The 16992-nt window shown below is 37.5% G+C and overlaps 1 protein-coding gene across 6 annotated transcripts in view; it reads right to left on the minus strand.

Moving 5' to 3' along the window:
- Positions 1 to 6442: 6442 nt before the first annotated feature.
- Positions 6443 to 16992, minus strand: part of MRPL1 (mitochondrial ribosomal protein L1) — a 105953-nt gene continuing 95403 nt past the window's right edge. For all 6 annotated transcript variants that reach the window (XM_025998223.2, XM_072745524.1, XM_072745526.1 and 3 more), the window contains one exon: positions 6443 to 9137. In XM_025998223.2, the coding sequence (XP_025854008.1) occupies positions 9019 to 9137 (119 nt within the window). In that variant the 3' untranslated portion in view covers positions 6443 to 9018. The remainder of the gene's footprint in view (positions 9138 to 16992) is intronic.

Here is a 16992-nt window from a genome sequence, read left to right on the forward strand (position 1 = left end):
TTCATAATAGCCCCAAACTGGAAACAACACAAATACCCATCTGTTGAATGGATAAATACAGTTGCCGTATCTATATGAGGGAATATATTTCAGCAATAAAAAAAAAAAAAAGAACGAACACTATATTTGATATATACTATATAGCAACTTGGATAAATTTCAAAACATTATTCCTTTTTTTTAAAGATTTATTTATTTACTTTTATTTATGATAGACACACAGAGAGAGAGAAAGAGGCAAAGACACAGGAGGAGGGAGAAGCAGGCTCCATGTCAGGAGCCCGACGTGGGATTCGATCCCAGGACTCCAGGATCGCGCCCCGGGCCAAAGGCAGGCGCCAAACCACTGAGCCACCCAGGGATCCCTCAAAACATTATTCCTGAGCAAAAGAAGCCAAACATAAAATACATGTGTCAATCCTATGGTCCATTTATATGAAAGTCTAGAGCAGTCTGCAAATCTGTTGCTTGAGGTGAAGGCAGGAATTAGTATAAATGCACTAACTAAACTCTTTGAGGTGACGGAAATATTCTGCATTTTGATTTTCATCGTGGTCACATGTGTATAAACTTTTGTCATACTCAGTGAACTGTAAGGTCAGTTCTACTATAATGCTTACTTTTCACAATGTAAATTTGTTCTAACACAGTACAAAAAATTACTATAAGTTAAATTTTGACTTTGTGTGATTTCATCCACTAAAAAACACCAGATGAACACAGAAAATTGTACCCAGCTGCAATGATATGCATATATAACTTGCCAACCTTTATGCTATTATTTTCATATTTTACTTCAAACTGCCATAAACCCCACCATACACTGTTACATTTGCTTTTAAAAGGTAATTTTTTAAATGATAAAAATGAAAAAAAATCTCATATTTTCCCACGTATTTACCATTTCTGGCATTTTTCATTCATTTGTATGGAACTAGGTTTGTATCTGGTATAATTTTTCTTCCTCTGGAAGAACTTGCAAATTTTCTTGTAATTCAGGTTTGCTGGAAATAAACTCTTTGCTTTTGTCTGCCTCAAAATGTCTTTATATTGCTCTCCTTTTTAAAGGTTATTTTCATTTGACATAGAATCTTAGATTATCTTTTTTTTTTTTTAAGATTTTATTTATTTGAGAGAGAGAAAGCAAGAGACAGAGCACAAGCAGGGGGGGCAGGGGCAGAGAGAGGGAGAAGCAGACTCCCTGCTGAGCAGGGAGCCCAACAGGGGGCCCTGTCCCAGGAATCTGGGATCATGACCTGAGTCAAGGTCAGATGCCCAACTGACTGAGCCACTCTTAGATCAACTTTTTAAAAAAGCATATTAAAGTTATCATCCCATTCCTTGTTTTGGCTTGATTTTTTCTGACAAGAAATCAGTAGTAATTCTTATCTTGATATCCCTATATTTAATGTTTCTTTTTTTCCTTTGGCTGCTTCTCAGAGCTTCACTTTATCACTGGTTCTCAACAATTTGAATATGGTATGCCTTAGAATAGTTTTCTTTTCAATTATCCTTCATGGAATTTGTTGAGTTTAAGGCAATGAAACTTGCCTTAAAATTACTGGACAATAACAACAATGTACCTAATATAGCAGAGTTGGAACTTAAATCCTTAGTTTGACTCCAGGGTTTGTGCTCTTAATCACTATATTATTTTAGCAAACTACCTTAGAGAAGTACTTGCTCATACTTACAAAGACACACATAATAATTACGTTCATCAAAATGTTATATTGGAAAAAACCAAAATGTCTATCAATAGGGACTGGTAATATACATATGGTAATATATATATTAGGGTACATTCATATTATGGAGCAACATACAAACTTTAAAAAAAATATAGTAGTCATAGAATAATGCTCCGGATATTGAGTAAAAAAATAATTGTAAAACATTAAATATAGTATAATGCGGTCGATTTTAATCCATATGCCACAGGCAATTGACTGTATACATGTGGGAACAGAATTTGTATAAGTATAGAAGATTCACATGGAGCCACCAGAGAGGTTGGGTGGGCGATTCACAGAAAGTTTTGATATGATTGAATCTTTTTACCATGGGAATCTGTTCATGTGTTTATAATTAACAAAATGAAAATGAAATGGACATTTCTCCCCTCCAAAAAATAAATGGACACTTTTTTCTGCAAAGAATATCTACTATGTGTCTAAAAATACTTTGAGTAAGAAATATTTTGAGCTCATAGAAATAGTTACTGATTTCACAGAAATCAGAGGAGATATTTAATAAAAATTCAAAGAATGAACGGGCGTTAAAGATTTGTTAACCCTCCCATCAGTGCTCCTAATTCTTCCTAAATATCCATCCAAGTTGTAGTAACCTAATGTAGTACACATCTATTGGTTTTCATGCCCAACACGCAATAGCCACTTCTTTTGGTAAAAGCACCTCAATGTTCTCCTGAGGACTTTTTTTTACCCTACTGAATGCATTTTCAGTGAAATGATCAATTCTGTCTTTTCCTGACCAAGGAGTGGGTGTGTAAGCTAAACTAGGCCAAGCAGACCCTCTGCCTTGAGAACTTAAATCTTGAGTGGAATGACACAAGGTCAGAAGACTGAGCTGATTCAGTAGCTGAGGAAACTGTCCATTGGTTCCCGCTACTTAGATTCCATGAGATGCTTCCTATCCTTTCCCAAGACCAGTTCCTTGGCCTTTCCTTAAGTTCTGTGAATCAGCCCAAATCCTTATGAGTAATCCCGTCTCTGTTTAAGTCAGTCAGTTTCCATTGACAGTAATTACAGAATGCTAACTGATACAGCTGGATGTAAATACACTCAATAAAGAGATTACAACTAATTTGTAAGAGAGTACACTGCATCTAAGTTTTGCTTAACTTTGTGCCAGAACTTACTTCTTTATAAAATCTATATTAGTTATAGCTCTATTTCTGGAGCTTCAGAGTATCCAAGCTCCATCTTGCAATGGCATGTATTTAAAAACTATTATCATTTATACCTAAATACTTTCTTAGCAAAAAACTCATTTTCTCAATTAAAATATGTATAACTACTTCACACTGACTAGAAATGGTTATAAGAAAAAAGACAGACAATTCTAAATGTTGACGAGAATGTGAAGAAACTGGAAGCTTCATACCTTGCTGCAGGTAATATAAAATAAGACAGCCACTGTGGAAAAGTTTATATGATTAAAATATTTATATAATTTAATGTTTTCAAATGGACTTTATAAATAATCACCTATTGTAATATCATCCCATGTCATGATATCCATGAAATCATGGACTTTAGATGTTATATTTTTCTATGATACATTAAAGATACACTTAAATATTCATTTAAAATGTGGTTCACTTACTATTGAAATTGATTTCTTGTGCCGCTAATGGTAGATACTTATTGCCCTTTGGGAAACCCTGTTTTTTTTATATTTTAAAAAATGTATAAATTAATTTTCATTAAACCAATTACCAACTTAGGAAACAAAAATATAAAATTTATGTAACATGTGATACAGAAAGTATTAAACCTTTCATTTAGTAAATAGTGATTGTTTCTGGTTGCCTTTTTTCAAAAGGAAGTGATTAAAGTGCTGGCAATTTGGGAGCCAAGAAGTCTCTCTTCTACTCTGTACCCAACATGACCATAGCCACTCTATTTCAGGGAAAAAGGAGACCTCCACATAGAGAAAAGGAAAAAAAGGAAGTACAACAAAATGTTAACTGGTTATTTAAGAAATTATGGGTCATTGTTTTCTTTACATTTTTTACTGTGTTCTTTCTCCTTTGCTTCGTTTATTTAATGTTCCTCTATTTTTTAAAATAAAATTATATAGTAAAACTTTTTGTTCTTTGGATACGTTCAGATGAAAATATTATTTCAACCTATTCCTTATAATAGTTATATTTCTAATTTTAGATTTTGATTCAAAAATAAAAATTTAAGTGAGGATACCAACTTCTTCCTTATTTTTTGAAGTACTGATATTTATATACCCTTTTTTTAAAGATTATTTATTTATTTATTCATGAGAGATACAGAGAGAGAGAGAGAGAGAGAGAGAGAAAGAGAGGCAGAGACACAGGCAGAGGGAGAAGCAGGCTCCATGCAGGGAGCCCAACGCGGGACTCAATTCTGGGTCTCCAGGATCACACCCCAGGCTGAAGGCGGCGCTAAACCGCTGAGCCACCCGGCCTGCCCTTATACACACCTTCTATAGCTAATTATGTTACTAAGTTCTCAGAGCAATAGAAATAGATATTTGCCCATTATTACACGAAAAATTTTTAGATATTTGCCCAGTATTACATGAAAAAAATTAATAAAAACTGAATGCCCTCAATGGCCAGAGTAGCACACACAAAAATTGGGTTCTGAGACCTAAAACCTTCTTGTAATTATAGCTTCATTATTCTCAAGACACTATTGGTTAAGATATATGATACATGGGATTTTTCAGAATTTGCTTTTAATTACTCTAGTAGGCATAAGGACAAACTGGGGGCTGGTGGATAGATGAAAGGGATAGATGTAATTAGCACAATTGCATAATGCTGATAATTACTGAAGGTGGGTGGTAAGTAAACAGGTTTTCCTTATTTTTTAAAATTTACTGTCTGTTTGAAAAATTCTATAATAAAATTTAAAACAAAGAAAAGAATTCTAAATGCACTATTTACAGTGACAACTAAAGCAAACTCCACGGTATATCCAAAACAGAATTAAAATGAACAAATAAAAACTCATTATAAAACAAAGCTCCAAGTGGTCTATATAATAATTTTGCTTTTTTATCTGTATAGCCAAAGGAAAAAACCAAGTATTTACCAATAAACACAAGGCTATTTAAAAGTTGCATGAAAGCTTATGATCGCCACCTACTGTACACTGTTATTAACTGCTTGCTACAGAAAAAATCACTATTGAATAAGTGCCTGCCTCCCTCCTCCAGGCAAAGCATCTGGTCCTTCATGTGATAATCCTAATACCATTAAATTCATGTTTACATGTATGTTTATATTAGTAATATTAATTAACGTTCTATTAAATAACTTCTAACAACGTGAAATGCCACCTGCAAAAAATACTTTGTCAGAAAAGCATAGTGGTATCATTTTACAATGTCCTTATTTTACAGAAGAAAGATCCTAGATTTTGAATTGTTTTCTCATACACTGAGAACCCAGAATTTAAATTACTTACACATAGAGATAAATCAAAAACCTATAAATTAGTCCTGGCTTTTTTTTTTTTAAGATTTTATTTATTTATTCATGAGAGACACACAGAGAGAGGCAGAGACACAGGCAGAGGGAGAAGCAGGCTCCATGCAGGAAGCCCGATGTGGGACTCAATCCCAGATCTCCAGGATCATGCCCTGAGCCAAAGGCAGTTGCTTAACCGCTGAGCCACCCAGGCATCCCAGTCCTGGCTCTTAAATTTGGTGCATTAGCTTTTTATTACCTGTTCTTAAAATTGCAACTTATTTTTTTTTAAGATTATTTATTTACTCAGGAGAGACAGAGAGAGGGAGACAGAGACACAGGCAGAGGGAGAAGCAGGCTCCATGCAGGGAGAGTGCATGGTCATTATAGTGTTGTCATTATAAAGACCCTGGGTCTCCAGGATCACGCCCTGGGCTGAAGGCAGGTGCTAAACCGCTGAGCCACCCGGGCTGCCCTAAAATTGCAACTTTTATTGCAAATTTTACTTTTTTAAAAATAACCTAGCTAATTGCATATACCAGTGATTCTTGATCCTGGTGCATCAGTATTACCTGTGACTTTTTTTTTTTGAGTAGGCTCCATGCCCACCCAACACAGGGGTTGAACTCACAACCCAGAAATTAAGAGTCACATGCTCTACCGACTGAGCCAGACAGGTGCACCTGGAGTTTTTATTTTTTTAATATTTTATTTATTTATTCATGAGACACACACACACACACACAGAGGCAGAGACACAGGCAGAGGGAGAAGCAGGCTCCAAGCAGAGAGCCTGATGTGGGACTCGATCCTCGAGACTCCAGGATCACGCCCTGGGCAGAAGGCAGGTGCCAAACAGCTGAGGCACCCAGGGATCCCTCCCCTGGAGTTTTTAAATAAATTGTTGGTGGTACCACAGCCAGAGTTGTTTTTTATCTAGCCAGAATTTAAAAAGCCAATAGAAAATAACAGGGGTTCTCAAAGTGTTATCCATGAAACAGCAACATCACCACCTGGGAATTTGTTAGAAATGTACATTTTAAAGGTTCACCCAAGACTGCTAAGCAGAGCCCAGAGATTCGTGATTGTGAGCCCACCAGGTGATTTGAATACAGGCTAAAGTCTGAATATCACTGGTATTTAATATAAAATTTTTAAGTTTTTAATCTCTTTAAATGTAAGATTGAATTCTCTGTTCTCTATGAAAATATGACGATAATAATAATGCAAAAGAGAAAGACATTTACATTAAGGGTAATCTAGTACAATTTTATTTTCTAGAAACATATCATTATAAACACTCAACATTAGTTCTAGTTAGCCAAAAGGAAAAATTCTTAATGAAAGAGTAGGGAATAATTTATCCCTTAATGTTAATAAAACCCTTGAATGTTCTTGCCTAGAGCAAATTTTCCAACCATACTTCCTTGTTCTGGTTTGTTCTGATCACAAAAGCACCTAAGACACAATTAAGACTTCTAGCCATATCATACCTTTTAACCCAGGATGTCACTGCTAGGACTAGAGAGGAAAATACACTCAAAGATTTTCTCCAAAGCATTGTAAATAACAGAGAAGGGGGATCTGAGAGTGATTTAAATGTCCGACAATTAAGAAATGATTCCATAAATTACAGGACAGGATGGAATATTGCTCAACCATTAAAATGATGCTTTCTACATGAGATTTCAAATAATATGGAAAAATGCTTACTTTATAGCATCATGTGTATGTTCTCTTTCTCTCTGTCAAGTGAAAAAGACAATATAAAGCACCAAAATATTAATGCTCGTTATCTCTTAGTTGGATTATGAGATTTTTTATAATTATTAGTGTTTTTAAAACTTTCCATCATAAGAGTACACTTAATCTACTCATCAGAATAAGATCCACAAATATAAAATACAGCTTCTACTCTGAATTAGGATCTTCAAATAATGACTAATCAGTAAGCCTTCAAAAGATAGTAACTAGGGAAAACAAGTAAATATCTTTTTGTCTCCCTAACCTACACCACTCTTTTCTCATACCACTCCTTCCATACCATACCACTCCTTCCATACCATAACCCTTTTATTTCTACTTTCTTCACTTCAGCTCTGCCATAACCAGAGATACTAAGACATAATTATCCAATGTTCTCACAATTTTAAACTGTTCAGCTAAACAGTCCAATTTATCTTAGAATATATAAAAAGAAGATAAAATACCCTAATGGTTAAGAGAACAGACTTCAAACTCAGACAGATCTAGGTTTGAGTCTTAGTTTAGGGGAGCTCACAGAGGTTTCAATTTCATTATCTGTAAGTAGGAGTACCAACCCTCCTTCAGTGAACTGTTATGAGGATGAAATGAGAGGATGCATATAAAGCATAAGCTGGTAGTAGGCACTCAGAAGATAACTGCTATTACTATTTTACAGTTAATGTTAAAATTGTTTTAGGTAAATAGCCCTCAAATTTTAATTTTCCTGTGGAAAAAAGCTTACTAAGGTACAATGGTTGCTCACAGTCATTTGGACTCCTCCATCCACTTCTATTTCAAAAACAATTTGGAAGCTGCCAAAATACTCTTTACAAAGTGGGTGTTACTAAAACCCACCAACAAATTTATCAATGCTATTATTTCATGAAAGAAGCAGCATTTGAACATCTGAAAAAGAAAGAAGAGAACAAAAAAGAAAAGAAAAGAAAAGAAAAGAAAAAAGAAAAGAAAAGAAAAGAAAAGTCTGAAGATAGTCTTTGGGTAAAGGAAATCATTCCAAAGAAAGGACAGTGGGCAACTGCATCTCAAACTTATCCTTATGTTTTCCATTTTGTCACCTGCCAGTAAATACATAAAGACCAACACCACTTTGCAAACGGACACTTGATGAAATACACTCAACTTCCTAGCCTGATACTTCTCCATTCGATGAAGTTGTTCTATCCACATCATGGGATGTTCATTCAACAAACACTATCCAAACCTATTACTTGCTGTTAAGTAAAGGAATTCAAGATCAAATGAGGTTAAGTATATGAAGTATAGTGAAAACACTATACACTATATGTATATTGTAAAGCACCATTAAATTATAGAGTGTTGTCATTATAAAGCCCCACAAATATTATAAATTAATTCCTAAAAGGAAAAACTATTTCCCACTCACATGTTTTAATGTCTTAGTCATTTTCTATGTTCACGCTATCACAAGTCACATTTAAAATTCTTAGAATGAACACTTGCCATACTTTTTCTTTAGAAAATAGTCAAATTTGGGATCCCTGGGTGGTGCAGCGGTTTGGCGCCTGCCTTTGGCCCAGGGCACGATCCTGGAGACCCGGGATCGAATCCCACGTCAGGCTCCCGGTGCATGGAGCCTGCTTCTCCCTCTGCCTATGTCTCTGCCCCTCTCTCTCTCTCTCTGTGTCTATCATAAATAAGTAAAAATTTAAAAAAAAGAAAGAAAAAGAAAATAGTCAAATTTGTGATATAGCTCACGACTCTGCCATTTTCTATCTTACAAAAGTTGAGAATATTACTTTTCCCCAGACAGTATGGCTCTCAAGGGAAAGTTATTAAGCTAGATATTGCCGCTATAATTACCAGCATGCAGAATCTAAATTCTAAAGAAGACAATTTAATAGGATTTAAAATATAGGTTCAGAGAGAGAAAATTTTCTTTTATTTTGGAAAGTGTTGTTGTAAGATTTTCCAAGTGTTAAAATTCACTGTCAAACACGATGACTGAGAAATAACAAGACACCAAATATAGAAATTATACAGCTTTATAATTTCCTCTGTTGCTTCTTAATCCACTGAAAATAATTTAATAACATTTTTCACGCATCTTCTTTGTTACTTTCTTCGGTTTCTACTTCTTTAGGCAACAATGGCTTGATCTTTAGTAATAAACCTTCACTTGTTGAAGTACGAAGGAAAGCTCGTACCACGAAAGGTCCTGGAAACAAAGAATCAACTTTTGTTTTATTTCATAGATATATAATGAGCAAATAGAAACATACAACAAACCTTTTAAAACTCATGTTATATTTTCTACTTTTAAAGTATTTATATAACTGAATTAATATTGTGAATTATAAAGATCATCTCATCTCTAAAGTAGAAGACTAACTGTACAGTAGCATATTAGAATTTTATCATTAAAACTACATATTCTGTAATAATTCATTTCTCTCTTCCAGAAAATGACCACCCAGAATTTATTTTACTGCAGAGCTGAAAGTGAAGGGAGCAGGTGGTGATATTTACACTTGATGGCCATATTCTAAATATTTATATGAAACAGTACTGATGCTACTTTGTGTTACTGAACATTTAGCACAATTCCTTAAAAATTAAATAGCTTTTCATAAGAACAATTAAGGCACTTCATTTAAATTGTCAAAAAAAAAAAAAAAAAGATGGGAGATAGTTCAAGATGACAGCTTAAGAAGATCCTTAACTCATCTCCTCCCACAGACACAATAAATTTACAACTATATATGGAACAAATTCCTCGAAAAAGTCCTGAAGACTAGATGAGCAGCATCTTCACAACAAAGGATAAAAGGGCTGCACTGAGACACATGGGAAAGTCAGAGACAACACTCTGCAAAAACACCATGCCAGGCAAGGCGATCATCAATTAGGAGGGATCTCAAAAATACAGTACTTTTCCCTGAGGACCAAGGGCTTTGTCTCCCACACCAGGCATCCCAAGCACTGTGTCCTGTACCAGAGAGATGAGCTCCCAAAATATATGAATTTGAAAACCAACAGTGCATTCAGAACCCCAGAACTGGGAAGAGCAGAGAACTTGCTCTTAAAGGGCTCACACACAAACTCACTCACTCCACAACTGGTGCAAAAGAAGCAGTTTGAGAAGTGTCTAGACCATATGTGAAGGAAACCCACTTATTATCTTAAAGCAACTGCTAGAATGCAGGAACCTATTGAGACTCTCTCTCTGGGGATGAAAGTGCAGGTTGAGGCAATTTTTGCAATATCATTTGACTTCGCTAATGCTAATGCTGGAAGAGTCATGTTGGCAATGCCACTCTAACCTACTAGTGCCACTGGGCATGCTCTGCCCCCACATGCCATAGCCACAGCACAGCTGGTGGTCAAGAGTCCCATGTACCACTACCCTGCTGTGTTGCAGTCAAATCACAACCAGCCAGGTGGCCAGCCCCAACCAAAAATATAGCCTGTTACACAGTCAGCCAGGTGAACCCCCACCCCCATTCCTTCATTCCTACCATGCCACAAATAGACAAGCACCCTACATACAGCTGGCAAGTGTGTGAAGCCCACACAGGGGATATCCCTTGAGCACGTGGCTCCCTCCTACAGCTAAGCACCACAGAAAATCTTGTACATGGCCAACAAATCTTGTTGCCTACAGAAGTAGAAACCAAAGAAAGTAACAAATCTACCACTCCCTCAAGTAATACATAGAAACACACAAAATCAGGCCAAAATTGGAGGTAAAGAAATATGTTCCAAATGAAAGAACAAGGAAAAACCTGAGAAAAAGACCTTAATGAAATGGAGATAAGTAATCTATCTGATAAAGAGATCAAAGTAATGGTCATAAAGATGCTCACTCAGAAGAATAAATAAACATAAGGAGAACTTCAACAAAGAGAGACAAAATATATGAAAGTACCAAACAAAAATCAGAGCTGAAGAATAAAATTACTGAAATGAAAAATACACTGGAAGGGTTCAATAGCACCTGGATGAAGAACATAGCAGCAACCTGTAAGACGCAACAATGGACTCACCCAGACAGGGAAACAAACAAACAAAAAAAGAATTTTAAATCGTGAAAATAGCTTAAGGAATACATAGGACAACACCAAGCAAAATAATATTCTCATTATAGGGGTTCCATAAAGAAAATAAACAGGCAGAAAACTTATAACAAAGAAATAATAACTGAAAACCCTAACTTGAGGAAGGACATCAACATCCAAATCCAAGAAGGTCAGAAAGTTCCAAATAAGACAAAACCAAAGAGATTCACACCAAGACACATTAAAATTAAAATGTCAAAAGTTAAAGTTAAAAGTAGCAGGAAAAAAACAACTTGATACACACAAAGGAAACCCCATAAGGCTATCAGCAAATTTTTCAGAGGAAACTTTGAAGGCCAAGAGTAAAGGGCAGGACATATTCAAGGTGCTTAAAGGAAAAAACCTACAAGCAGTAATACTCTACCAAGCAAAATTATTCAAAATAGAAGGAGAGATAGAGTTTTTCAGATAAGTAAAAGCTAAAGGAGTTCATAATCACTAAACTAATCTTATTAAGAAATGTCAAAAGGACTTCTTTAAACTGAAATGAAATAGTACTAATAATGACAAGAAAACATACTAAAGTAAAAAGAATCTCACTGGAAAATGTAAATATTGTAAAAGTAGTGCATTTACTCACCTATATGGCTAGCATAAAAGTCAAAAGACAAAAGTAGTAAAACTAAAACTATAATAATTAGTTAAGGGATATATAAAACGAAAAAGTGTAAAATGTGACATAAAAACCATAAAATACAGAGGGTGGAAAAAAACTGTAGATTTCCCAGGGTGCTGGGGTGGCTCAGTTAGTTAGGGATCTGCCTTTGGCTCAGGTCATGATCCTAGAGCACTGAGATCAAGTCCTGCATCAGGCTCCCTGCTCAGTAGGGAGTCTTCTACCTCTACCTTGCTCCCACTCATGCTTGCTCCCTCTCTCACTCTCTCTCTCTCAAATAAATAAAATCTTAGAAAACTATCAAATCAAAAGAGACAGAGGAACAACAAAAACACTCAGAAAACAATTAACAAAATGGCAATAAGCAGGGATGGCTGGGTAGCTCAGCGGTTAAGCATCTGCCTTTGTTTTTTTGTTTTTTTTTTAGCATCTGCCTTTGGCTCAGGGCATGATCCTGGGATCTGGGATCGAGTCCCACATTGGGCTTCTTTAGGGAAGCCTGCTGCTCCCTCTGCCTATGCCTCTCTCTCTGTGTGTCTCTCATGAATAAATAAATACAATCTTTAAAAAAAAAAGGAAATAACTACACACCTATCAATAATTACTTTAGATGTAAATGGACTAAATCCTTCAATCAGAAGAGAGTGGCTGAATGGATTTAAAAACAAAAACAAAAAACAAGACTCATCTATACTCTGCCTACAAGAAACTAAGCTTAGAAGTAATAACTGAGTAAAGTAAAAACTGAGAAAAAAGATATTCTATGCAAATGGAAACAAACAAAAAGCTGGTGTAGCTAGGCTTATCCAACAAAATAGATTTTAAAACAGACTGTAGTAAAAGAAGGGCAAACTATATAATGATGAAAGGGTCAACCTGGCAAGAAGATATAGCATGTATAGGGATGCCTGGGTTTCTCAGCAGTTAAGCATCTGCCTTTGGCTCAGGGCGTGATCCCAAAGTCCCAGGATCGAGTCCCACAACAGGCTCCCGAGGGAGCCTGCTTCTCCCTCTGCCTATGTCTCTGCCTCTCTCTGTCACGAATAAATAAAATCTAAAAAGAAAAGAAGATACAGCATGTGTAAATATCTATGCACCCAACATAAAAGCACCAAAATACATAAAACAAGATTATATATAAAAAAGATAAAGATTACACAAAAAACTGTTAGAACCAATAGACAAATTCAATCAAGTGACAGGGTACAAAATGAATATACAAAAATCAGCTGTTTCTAGACATTAACAACAAAATATCACAAAGAGAAATTAAGGTAACAATCCCATTACAATCATATTGAAAAGAATAAAATACCTAGGAATAAATCTAATAAGGAAGGTGAAAGATTACACTGAACACTGTAAGACAGTAATAGAAGAAATTGAAGATGATACAAAGAAATAGATATTCCATGCACACGGATTAGAAGAATTAATATTTTTAGAATGTACATTACCCAAAGCGATCTACAAATTAAATGCAATCTCTATCAGAATTTCAATGGTATTGTTCAGAAATAGAACAAATAACTCTAAAATTTGTATGGAACCACAAAATTTGTTTGGCTACCCTGAGTAGCCAAAACAATCCTAACAAAGAACAAAGCCAGGGCAGCCCGGGTTGCTCAGTGGTTTGGTGCCGCCTGCAGCCCAGGGTGTCACCCTGGAGTCCCAGATCGAGTCCCACGTCAGGTTCCCTGCATGGAGCCTGCTTCTCCCTCTGCCTGTGTCACTGCCTCTCTCTCTCTCTCTCTCTCTCTCTCTCTCTCTGTGTGTCTCTATGAATAATAAATAAATCTTAAAAAAAAATAAAACAGGATGGTATTGACATAAAAAGACATATGGGAGGGGAGGGCAAGATGGTAGAGGAGTAAGTGCAACTCACTTGGCCCCACCAACAAACCTAGGTAACTTCCAAACCGTCCTGAAAACCTATGAATTCAACCTGAGATTTAAAGAAAGAACAGCTGGAATGCTATAGAGAGAAGGGTTTTTGCTTCTAACAAGGTAGGAAGGCAGAAAAATAATAAAGAAGAATCAGGTGGGGGGGGGGGGGGCACGAGGAGCCAGGCTAAGGGGGGCCGTGAGAGCCTCCGGGATAGGAGAGCCCAGCCCCGGGGACACCGAAACTTGAAAAAATGCGCACCAGGATTCTTCCCTGACTGACGAAAAGGCGCTCAGCAGGGAAACAGGAGCTCAGCAGGGAAATAGGGCAGAATTGCAGGAGGGGCAGTGGAGCTTCCAGTTTCCCAGAGTCATTAATAGAGGAAGTGCGCCCGGGAGAGAGCGCACCGCGCACACCATGGCTAATCTTGTTGAAGGGCTAGAGCCCGCATGGGGCAGGACCATGGGGAGATGCCGGTGGGTCAGGGGGCTCCGGGGCGGGGGGAGCTGCGCCCTGCTGCCTTCAGGAGCCATGGCCCCAGGTGCGTGATTCCAGCAGCAAAGGCCCTGGATCCCAGGGCGCTGGGGGGACACAGCCCACGATCCTGCGCTCCCCCAGGACACACGGAGGCAGGGAGGGCACAGGACAGCGAGGACGCTCTTGCCGCTGGGTGCCCCCAAGCTGTGCAGGTCAGTGCCTCCTCACCCCCCACCCCAGGCAGGGAGCATGTAGTCCAGCGTGGACTGGGAGAAGGCAGTGGTTCCTGCGGGGAGCTGACTCAAGGTCTGGAGAGCTGGCCGCTGCCAGTGTTGTTATTCCTCCTGGTGTCACCGTGTGCCTGGGAGAGGCGGCTGCCAGAGAACAACAGGGGCCTCACTGAGCCCAGCAGCCGGCAGGGGGCGGGGCAGCTCCCCCAGGTGCACACACCTGAGAATCAGCACAGCAGGCCCCTCACCCGAAAGACCAGCTGAAGGACAGGGGAAGAGCAAGTTCTTCACTAAGCAGCAATGGAAAGCTCCAGGGGAAGTCAGTCAAGGGAGTTACAGTATATAGAACCAGAGGGTACCCCGATTTTTTTTTCTTCCTTTTTCCAGTACAACTCGTTTTTATATCAGACTGCAAAATTTCCAATGTTTTTTTCTCTTTTCCCACCCTAATTACAATGTTTTACCACCTCTTCATTTTTAAGATTCTTTTTTTATGACTTTCATACAATTAGAGGTCCCACATATATTTTCCACTTCTAGATTCCTTTCAACATACTCAACTTAATTTTGGGAGATATACAAGATATGTTTTTTTGTTTGTTTGTTTGTGTTTCTTGTTTCCTCTGCCTCATTTTGTTCTATAATGGTGGAAGTTAATATAACCTTCTAAAACATGACCAGTATGCACCCAGAACCAAGTGGTATACTGTGCTGGTTCATTCTGTGAGATTCCTCATTTCCATTCTGCCCCCTCTTTTATCTCATTTATGTTTTGGTGGTCTATGTTGGGGCCCTCCACATTAGTTCTGGTTTATATAAATTTGGGACTAAGCATCTTCTAACATACAGAACTTAATATACTCAGAAACAAGAGGATCATCCTCTAAACCCCTCAGGTAGACTACATTCTCCCTCCACTACAACTTCATCACCACCACCATCTCCCAGTCCTCCCCTCCTTTTTTTTTCTTTTTTCTTCTTCTTTCTTCTTTTTCCTCCTCCTCCTCCTTCTTTTTTCTCTCTCTTCTTTAGGATTTCGGCCTTTTTTTACTACTTTGTTTTAAAATTTGTTTTTCACTTTAGTGGTCCTTTTGTGTTTTATTTCGTTCTAATCTTTGTTTTCAATTTCTGGTCTCTGACCTTGGCAGAATCATCAAGGGTGAAATTTACTTAAGTCATGGTTGATATTCTTGACACAGCCTGCTCATATAGCCACTCTGCACTGAGCAAAAGGACTAGAAAGAAGAACTCACCACAAAAGAAAGAATCAGAAACAGTACTCTCTCCCACAGAGTTACAGAATTTGGATTACAATTCGATGTCAGAAAGCCAATTCAGAAGCACAATTATAAAGCTACTGGTGGATCTGGAAAAATGCATAAAGGAATCAAGAGATTTCATGGCTGCAGAATTTAGATCTAATCAGGCCAAAATTAAAAATCAATTAAATGAGATGCAATCCAAACTGGTTGAGGGTTGATGAGGTAGAAGAGAGTGAGTGACATAGAAGACAAGTTGATGGCAAGGAAGAAAGCTGAGGAAAAAAGAGAAAAAAAAAAAAAGATCATGAGGAAAGGCTAAGGAAAATAAATGTCAGCCTCAGAAGGAAAAAATCTATGTATAATTGGGGTTCTAGAGGGCACCGAGAGGGACAGAGGACCAGAAAGCATATTTGAACAAATTATAGCTGAGAATTTCCCTAATTTGGGGAGGGAAACAGGCATTCAGATCCAGGAGATAGACAGGTCCCCCGCCAAGATCAATAAAAACTGTTCAATACCTTGACATTTAATAGCGAAACTTGCAAATTCCAAAGATAAAGAGAAAATCCTTAAAGCAGCAAGAGACTAGAGATCCCTAACTTACATGGGGAGAAATATGAGATTAACAGCAGACCCCTCCACAGAGACCTGGCAGGCCAGAAAGGGCTGCCAGGATATATTCAGGGTCCTAAATCAGAAGAACATGCAGCCAAGAATACTCTATCCAGCATGGCTCTCATTCAGAATAGGAGGAGAGATAAAGAGCTTCCAAGATAGGCAGAAACTGAAAGAATATGTGACCACCAAACTAGCTCTGCAAGAAATATTAAGGGGGATCCTGTAAAAGAAAGAGGACGCCCAAAGAAACAACCCACAAAAACAGGGACTGAATAGGTATCATGATGACACTAAATTCATATCTTTCAATAGTAACTCTGGACGTGAATGGGCTTAATGATCCCATCAAAAGACGCAGGGTTTCAGACTGGATAAAAAAGCAAGATCCATCTATCTGCTGTCTACAAGAGACCCATTTTAGACCTAAGGACACCTACAGCCTGAAAATGAAAGGTTGGAGAACCATTTACCACTCAAATGGTCCTCAAAAGAAAGCTGGGGTAGCCATCCTTATGTCAGATAAATTAAAGTTTATTCCAAAGACTGTAGTAAGAGATGAAGAGGGACACTATATCATACTTAAAGGATGTACCCAACAAGAGGACCTAACAATCATGAATATTTATGCCCCTAATGTGGGAGCTGCCAAGTATATCAATTAATAACCAAAGTTAAGACATACTTAGATAACAATGTACTTATACTGGGAGACTTCAACATGGTGGTTTCTACAAATGACTGATCTTCTAAGCACATCTCCAAAGAAATGAGAGCTTTAAATGATACAGTGGACCAGATGGATTTCACAGATATTTACAGAACTTTACATCCAAATGCAACTGAATACACAAATTCTTCTCAAGTGCA

The sequence above is a fragment of the Vulpes vulpes genome, unplaced genomic scaffold (genome assembly GCF_048418805.1).
Source record: "Vulpes vulpes isolate BD-2025 unplaced genomic scaffold, VulVul3 u000000899, whole genome shotgun sequence".
NCBI classification, from domain to species: domain Eukaryota; kingdom Metazoa; phylum Chordata; class Mammalia; order Carnivora; family Canidae; genus Vulpes; species Vulpes vulpes.